This window comes from Opisthorchis viverrini, assembly GCF_000715545.1.
Source record: "Opisthorchis viverrini unplaced genomic scaffold opera_v5_260, whole genome shotgun sequence".
In the NCBI taxonomy this organism is placed as follows: domain Eukaryota; kingdom Metazoa; phylum Platyhelminthes; class Trematoda; order Opisthorchiida; family Opisthorchiidae; genus Opisthorchis; species Opisthorchis viverrini.
Genome location: NW_008751918.1, coordinates 718,393 through 727,586, shown reverse-complemented (window position 1 = coordinate 727,586; position 9,194 = coordinate 718,393). Strand labels below are relative to the sequence as shown.

At 44.1% G+C, this 9,194-nt stretch overlaps 1 protein-coding gene across 1 annotated transcript in view; it reads left to right on the top strand.

The window, feature by feature from the left end:
- Positions 1-8,177: 8,177 nt before the first annotated feature.
- The window catches only part of T265_09199 (hypothetical protein), a gene marked incomplete at both ends in the record, with an annotated part of 20,413 nt that continues 19,396 nt past the window's right edge, over positions 8,178-9,194 (top strand). The window contains 2 exons of the mRNA XM_009175211.1: positions 8,178-8,501; positions 8,539-8,628. Coding sequence (XP_009173475.1) covers positions 8,316-8,501; positions 8,539-8,628 — 276 coding nt within the window. The remainder of the gene's footprint in view (positions 8,502-8,538; positions 8,629-9,194) is intronic.

Here is a 9,194-nt window from a genome sequence, read left to right as displayed (position 1 = left end):
AATCATTGTAGTATAATCGAAAGAAATAGTAAAACCGAGGCTTAAGCTCGTTGAAACATTAACCCATATGCCGGATATCCTGACCTTAGTAGACAGCACGACTGATCGATTTAGAGTCTTTATTGGTCGCACCCCCTGCTTCAGTACCAATATATTCAAGGGTCACATGTTTGGCCTCCTTAGCAAGTGATTTGGGTGCGCACAAAGCCGGTTTTTTCCTATTTCTTTAATAAATATAAGATGAAAGTGCTATATGAAAATTAGGTAGGCCGGAGCCAAAACCGCTTATAATCCTTATTCTCGCCAACCTTTCACATAACCACGGAGTTTCATATTAGGTGACCAATCACTGCCTCTAAAAATTCGTTCACAATAATTCGAGCTCGTAGAGAAAGACGATGACGTTTCTGTAACCTATGCCAGTGTTGTTATGCGGGAAAATTTTGCGCTCCGTTCAGCTTCTGGGGAAGTTTGGGATGCTTGCCCAGGTGTCGTGTCCGATCTTCTTGTAATCGGAACCTAAATGTTGATCATTATTCTTATAATTATGAAAGTAGTGCGACAGCGACACAAAGATGTCATCATTTCACAAAATGCAGATTATCCTCTTGGGTCTGTCCACTCCACAGGGGCGCAATGTATGATGGCACCGACACGGCTGTATGATTTCGCTGATATTTTGATCTGTAAAAGTAACTGACTTTACACACTACCTTTCATCATATTTGTTGCACTTTCGGTTTTTATTGACACCGGAGTTCACGGAAATTTCCTCGTCTTTAATATATATATATATATGCAAATAATTCCTCACCCTATTTTTAGTTTGAGTACGTTGATATTATTTGAGGCTTACCACGAGCGTTTATACAAACTTGTCGCATATAAATGGGCCACAGGCATCCCGTGGATGGTGTGAAATCGCGCATAAACTTATATAGGCGTTTTGGATGGGCATTAAAGTTCTTTCGGATAAACTGAGGACGGATTTTTTGGACCGTGTTATCTCGAGGTTCATTTACAATGATGTATTGCTGAACGGGGAGCAACAGATTTCTTTGAGACGATGGACTGTCTGCCGAAAGATGACCGTGATGGGAGATGCATTCGCCTCTTCCGACCAGCGGTCTTAAGCCGTCTTAGGTGGTTCCGCCACATTTGTGGACCACTGAAGAAGCCGACGGCTCTAGCATTAAAACATGGAGTTCCGACAGGATGCACGTGCCCCATCCCATGACCAAATATTCTACGCGTTTTGACTAGGTTATCAGGTACAATTAAATTCTGCCCATCCATTCATCCATAGATGAAATGCATGGCGAAGCGTTATATCGGATGCCTTGCGAGGTGAGTCACTCTCGTGCCTTTATTACTTATTCAAATCGTTGGACCGTTTGGAAATGACAGATGTACAACTGTGATGTGTGTCCACGAAACAAGTAGGGATGTTCAACTTAAAAGAGATCAACCAAATGACCAAAATGAAACATTTAAATGCGTTATTGGTAGGATTATTGTACGCGGAATTCGGCAAGAAATCGGTGAATACTTCCGTACCGAGCGTCACTGCTACTAAAAGTTGTTTATCCGAAGAGACTGAACTGCTGTCACTTCCGTCTGTCAGTCAGGAACATGCTGCGTGCTTTTTTGCACATGAGTTCGCAGACTAACTAATTTGGTCAAAAAGCGAGAATTAAAAACCTACCTCATGCACAGATTTACTAAGCTGATAGAGGGTAAGGTAATATTGTATACTGACAGTTGCTGCTTTACATGCTGTGTACACTGTGGGAGCACAATATACTGCCACGGCGGATTTAATATAGGGTACAGTTTAGCCTTGATTCAAGGGAGAATTTGATAGAAACCTTGGAACCCAAAAGAGTCGAAGTGAGATGGCCACCGTGGGGCGGATTTGAGAAACTCTGTGACTTTAGTATATTATTATTATTCGATTTATATTTTTGCACCCAACTCGTCGTTCTTCGACCATAACTTGTTTTCCTGCAAGCAAGCATGGTGTTCGGTTACAGTTCGTGTGTTCTGAGGCTAGGTTTTGAGACTGAGTACTGTGAGATGCAGTCAGTTGGCCGGCGCATGTGCCTACACTAAATTAAGTCTGCGACAGTTATCCTCGTCCTTCCGCAATGGGTCTTGAAAAATTTCTGAAAATTCCTAATAAACATCTACCAAAATGTTTTACCTTCTTTGGCCCACAGTAGCCACCGGTTGTTCTAACGGTGGCATGTTTGCTGGAAACTTTATGTCTACTACGCGCAGGGAGACAGAATGAAAACATTCAACTACTGCATAAATGGATTTCTTGGCTTCGTGGCACGTGCAAGGCAGAATTCTTCACCAGCGCCGCCTTTTCTCTCTCAGTAAGGCGCTGCCAATGTCTAAGTGTCTAGCTCGCAGGTGACTTTCCAAATGATTGAGCCGTTTGCCAGTCCAGCACAATTTACGGAACCGAACTCCATAACTTCACACCTATTGGCCTGTATCTTACGCCACCTGCACACATTCAGTGTCGAACACGCCGTATAAAGCCGAGAATAGGAGCCAAAATAATGAACTCCATTGCGGTTTGGCAAGTTTGTACAACCTCTGCCCTACCATCAAAGAAACTTCTGACTTGCTCTTTGACGAATGTAACGCCCTTCCACCCATGAAATGTGAGGAACACCAGCTTATCGTTCTCGTTGAGGGCAAACCTGCATAGCCAAGAACTAATTGCTGTCGTGCCTCTCATGCAAGGAACTGGCTCCAACTGAAATGCGATCCAAAGATTTGGCTTTCTTTGATCAGATCAGCAGGCAGGCAATGAGGCCAATGGTGCATGGATAACTCAGTTCACTATAGTGTGCGGCACTGAGTATAAAGGTATGTGGAGCAAACGTTTTAAAAAAATATCCAGGAATTGCTGGCCGGCCAAATACACAGAGATGAGCCGACATATCCGCGAAGTGGAAGACTACATGGTAGTTGGTGAAGCTCACATCTACTCTGGTGAGAAGATACAGCAGCGCTATCAGCGTTACTTTCGGCATGAGCAGCGCTCTGTACGCGGTGAGCGACAAGAACACAATTTTCTAAATTTATGTGTTCCATTGGCTGGATCGTACGAGATCAGACAATCTATCTTTATGTACATCCGATGCGCTCACCATGCCCGAATGCAGTGCTTTCCTGATGACATAAGATGCTTAGTGGTTTTCAAGAATCACAAAACCCTACCTTCCCTAGCCGAAGGCTTGGGTGAAACGCATGACAGGGCACAATTTCATAAAATTTGTTGATCAACTAGCCCTCTCACCAAATGTGAGAAACGTATACCATCTATGGATCCATCATGATTTGTGTTATGCTCTTCGAATCCCGTTCGCTAATCAGCAAATAAAATTTAATACTGAAGTTCAGGACATTCGTGTTGGTGGAAATAGGTAAGATGATTCTTTAAAAACAGCTGTTGTTGTGAGTTATAATCGGATGGATTAAGATGTCGGCCTGTGATGTGTCAAAGACCACCCAGGAAAAGATACAGACTGAATCGTAGGCTCTCCAACTTCTCCTCCAGGTTCCCGCGAGTTGTATTGCATCAAAAGTACTATGTACGATTTTCCGACCTTTTAGTATATCAAGTGAATACCAACTGATGCATGGGTACATTGAAATGGAGTTGTGATCCAAAATGGGGCCATTAGACAACCCGGCATCTGGTAAAATTTTTGCCATCTGTTTCTGAGTTCCCCTCTCCCTCTTCCCTTTATAATTGTCTTGTCCAGTGTGCACAAAAATACTCTGCAAAATACTGCTCTAGGTACATGAGAAACTCAACGGTTAAGTCTTATTAGAGGTGAAATGTATTGGCGAAATTAGAATACCCACCATAGGAACACTAGGTGAACACCCATTACTAAGACTGGGTATTACACGTGCCATTGCTGCATGACCTACACTTCGTTTGTTGCGTAGATAAACCGCGCTGAATTTCTCTCATTCCAAATTATTACGTACGTTGCCAGCAGTACAGACAGCTATTCACATGGACCAGAATCCCGCATTTTTTATTTAGTGCAAACAAGTACCGTGCGGTTGCGCCAAAGTGTTTTGCAATGGTCCTTGAGTAATGCGCCAACCAATGATAAAGTGCGCGCCATCGGTAATTGCAATCCTTTTGGTCCACTTTAAGCGGCAGTGGTAACGAAGTTTGGACACGAAGACATTCTTGAATTCCATTCAGAGGCGTTCCAACTCCCTCCTCAATGACTAACACTTTTTGCATGTTTATATGCTTGCACCCCAACATTCTGTTGTTGTCATAGTTTGGCCCCACGTGTTCTGGTGCTTGCAAAATAAACTGATAAATTTATGTTCTTATGCTTCTCTGTAGACAGGTAGTGAGGGCTACTAATAAATCTGTCGAACACATCACACTCTCCCTTTTCAACCCCACACGACCGCAATCCTAAGAACTTTAGCACAGTGAGTTTGAATATATTCACACAGACATCTCGGACTTACAATTCCCAAGTTGAATATAAACGTCGTTTTGTTCACAGAGTGCAAGTAAACTCCGACACGCCCGTGAAATGATCTGATAGCTAAGGACTCCATGCCCTTATATTCACTCAATTGATTTAGCGTTCACTAAGCTGGATCATTTTAAGCCGAGTTCGATGGAAATTACTATCGAATTCTTGATAACTTCAGGGACAGCCTACACCGGAAGTTCGGGTGGCATGAAAATCTATTGCAGGGTAGGGGCTGTCTACGGTAGCTAGCTGACTGGATGTCAGTAGCAAGAATGATTCAAAGGTTAGCTGCATCCACATTCACGATGAAGTCCGCACTAGTGCAGGCTACTTCGTGTACAAGAAGATATAGACAATTCTGTAAAGAAAAATGTGAGTGGAAATATAATTCTGACTGCGACTAGCACTCATCGGACGCTGACGCGACGTTAAGATATTTGCGGGACTGTTAATATTTTACTTCTGGGCGGCCATATTGCCTGCGAAAAAATTTTTCGGCCACAACACATTGAATACTTTTTTCTCAATCTGCTGTGCGCACTTTCTGGAGCAATGTCTGAGCATAACATTTAAAATTCTTCCAAAGGACCTGAGATGTCCTCCTTCCTTTCTTAATGAGAGCGGATAGTTGACTGGACCGGGAGAGAACAGAAGCCCCCTTGTATATATTCATTTATTTAAGTGCCACGTTCCCCCCGAAGGACCCGAGATGTCCTGACTCCTTTCTTAATGAGAGCGGATAGTTGACTGGACCGGGAGAGAACAGAAGCCCCCTTGTATATATTCATTTATTTAAGTGCGCCCCACGTTCCCCGGATTGGCATTGTCGTCAAACATAACGTGGGGAAAGCGGCAGAAGGATATTAACGGGTTTAAGAGAAGAACGGTGCCAATAATAAACTTAAAAGGCAACAAATTATATAGGAAGGGAAACAACCTGAGCAACATGTTTTAACATCTAATGTGGATCAACCCTGGATCTATTGACGGCGTCTCTGCCAAACCGCGATCCCGATTGCATACTCCAGGCTGGCATTTTACCAATCTAGACGGTGCTATCATTGCTCAAATATCTTCACATGTGAAAATATTGTCACAGTTAGTAAAGTCTGAGTGCAAGAATACTGGTCAAACAAACCAGAATCGCTTCAAATTCAGTGCAGCCTAAAATTGAGGCCAGATTTAGCGCGTTTCTGTGGTGCTGAAATACTAGTCGGTTGTCTGTGATGCATCTTGGTTACTTTTTGAATAACAGATTTTCATCATAAATGTTCATTTTTGGTTGGTTTAGTTGTCACTTAAGGTAATCGCTTGAGTCCTGGAACCTCTTGAACGGTAGCGTGCTTTATTTGCCCTTCCCGTCAAGCTGATCGAATCTTCCACTGTGATCATTTGTCATCAGAACTTCGTAATATGTGATTAAACTACCTTATAAATGGATCCTCCCAACAATAAGAAGCTTAGAATGTTTGGCATGAGCTATTTATGTGGCCTCGATGGCGGCGATCCTCGGTGAGTACACACATAAATGCGGCTTTGGGTGAAACTCGACGGTATGTGAAGTGCATCAAAGGTTCCAAACCACATGTCAGCTAATAGATAACGGAATAAAATCAACAATGACTCAATGTTCATGGAAAGTGGGGCCTTTGCAGCATTTTATTACTGCTTATTTGTCAGTTGTGTAGTTGTGTAGTTTCACCGTTCTCCAATAATACTAAATTTTTGAGCTAAATCAATGGCCACCCCGATGCGCTATCCTGTTCATGTCTAACGTTTGCAGGTGACTTGAGCTTTCAACGCCAGCGCACCCCAATTGGATATTAAAGCCTGGTGGTGGTCACAGGCCCCGTAGCCTTTTCCAAATGACCATAAACGTGCTCATACGTCATCCAAAGGGGGGTTCTGGAAATGCCTTTAGTTCGCATGGCGGCGACCCACGAGAAGATATTTTAAAACTAGACAGCATAATTACCAGGGGGTCTGGCTTAAAAGTATGTCGTCTTCGGACCTTGACAAGAAATTAACTCAAAACTTATTCGTTGCGCTGTAGATGAGGCGGCCCGCTTTCCCCTTACTTACACAAACGTCCATTTGCTCTATGGAGCCGACGACAAACAGCTTACCGTGATTACTCAAGCCAGGTCTGCTATCTAGAGCTCAAGAAGGATTTAAACATGATTGGATGTAGCCAAATAGCTACCTCTGAGATGTTTGACTTCCCCATATCCGCAGACTAAGGAATACGCTTGGAATCCAGTAATAACACTCTCCCAGACTGAACTTGCCGCCCAGAGGGGCTGATGCATTTTACTATATATTTGATCAGTCTTACGAGTAAATTTTTGTACCACTGATTGTTATTACGCGAGATGTCGGCTATAAGCACACCCAAAATTTCTCTGAAACCGTTGTTCGAAGGAAAACTTCAACATAAAGTTTTAGCATTTTATGGTTATTTTTCGGACGTATGAGATATCAAACGGCTGCAGTTTTGTTGAAAGTTGTTTAGACCTACTCATTCCCCACGATATTCAAGACACGCGATATTCATATTTTAATGGCTGCTATGGCTGAGCACGTGAATGCGGAGGATGATTGTGTGGAGAATTTAGCTTGTGAAAGTTTTTTCTCATTCAGTGCATTTCAAGTCGCTTTGGAAGAGTACCAGGTGAAACATTTCATTGTTTTCGTTTGCATAAACACCGAAAAGAGCAGCAGTTCACTACTTTTGTATGAAAAAGCCTTCTACCGTTGCAGCAGACATCTCTGCAGACAAAACCGAAGCCGTGGAATCCGTCGCACCCAGAAAGTTCATGGGTGGTTGTGTGTACGCGGTAGCACACGTCGTACTGATTGTCCGGCAAGGTTCCACGTTCGCCGGTACCATGACTGCTTGAGGGTTACATCCTACTACCTGGAGCACGACCATCCGCGCAGCAAGTTTATTTTTGACAGGCTCCCCATCAACCGGCGACTGGCAAATGATGAATTAAAGGGGTGTTGTACCCTTTTGAAATATGGTGCTCCGTCATCGTAGATTCGGCATTACGTCGCCGACCACTTTGGAAAGGTACTCACTACCAAGGATGTGCGTAACTATCGCCTGGAGCATGCCGTCCAGATGGTCGTTCATTACAGCGAATGACTAATGCGCAAATATGAAATGCACGCCACATATTACTGTGACCGCCGAGAAATTCGAGAGGGAGACATCTACGTTCTACATGTGGTTTCCCGGATGACGACGTACGCCGCTAATCAGGTTCTCAGGCACATTGGAATATGAACGCCAAATCCGATATAAAAGCAGACAGATTGCTTCAAAGTGAGAAGCCCGTTGTTGGTAACAGTCAGTTTGTGGTACAAACCGCCAAATGTTCTCGGACACTCAACACCCCGACCGGAACCTGCACGTGCATATTTTACCAATCAATGCGGCTACCTTGTGTACACCTATTCTCAGTATTCAGAGGACACTCGTTCCCATGCGGTAAGTTGATTAATCGAAAATGCAATGCCTGGGTCAATTTCCAATCCATCAACGGTGGCTTGCTGAATACAAACTACCGGAGGGAGGAGTACCTTTATCTCTGGTTCCAAAGCCAAGGCCATCACCAGGAGAGCATTTGCACAAGCAGCTTGATTGGTTGGTTAGCAAACTGAAGCTGTTGGAACCACGTAAGGCTGCTGGTTGTATGAAGCGTCTGATTGTCCAAAGCCAGCTGATGGTGCGTCAAAATTCAGTTAGTACCCAGGAAAGTCAGCCTCTGGTGTCGGATGGCAACCGCAACCAACCACGATGGCGTTCGACGTCAAACGACGCTGTTACCTGTGGTCTCTGTGGCCAGCCAACTGACCCTGCTGATTGGTGGTGTCAGCATCATCGACTTCCATATCGCCGTTATTGCTGCGGCAATGGGCCCTGCCCGCTGTGTGGAGAAAATATTCAGGCGCGTCCACCAGGTGAGTGCGCATGTATCAATTAAGCTACTCCCATTAGCTGCCGGCCAGTCCACCTACCGGTCAGCTGAACGAGCTTGCTTTGATGTTGATCATGATCGGTCCATGGAGGACAAGCCGAGTCTACCACGTAAGACAGTCGCAATAAAATTGTTTTGACCAATTTCGGAGTTGATGGACACCTGTAATTTTAGGCCCAATTTTTTAGCATACGCTTTGTAGACCTTCATTTCTGATCCCGTGATGATGAGGAATTCGTGTGATTGTAACTCGAAGGCCGCAAATGTCGAATCAACGAACCCATGGCAATCCGCAACGACTATACATTTATCTCTCATCCCGGTAATGGGAATTGTAAACCATTAGGTGAGCAAGCAAATAAAACCCCACTACATCCAGATGCTTAAATGCTGTTTCCGAAGATTAATTGATTGCCCATTTTCCGTTTCAGAATCCTTGTCCCGTGAAGTGGATCTTAAGAAAATGTAAAATAGAGCGACTGCCAATTAAGCTTGTATCAGTGATGCCAGTGAATAAAATGCAATTCGCCAATGGTGTTTTCTTAAATTCGTGGTGGGCGCGTGGAAATATCAGTATGGAGCACCGTCGTTGGCCACTGTACTGCGTTCCCGGGCATAGGTGAGGCCTCATAACCTGCGTCTCGAATAATAGTTACGCTAAGTAGTCGGGATGGGC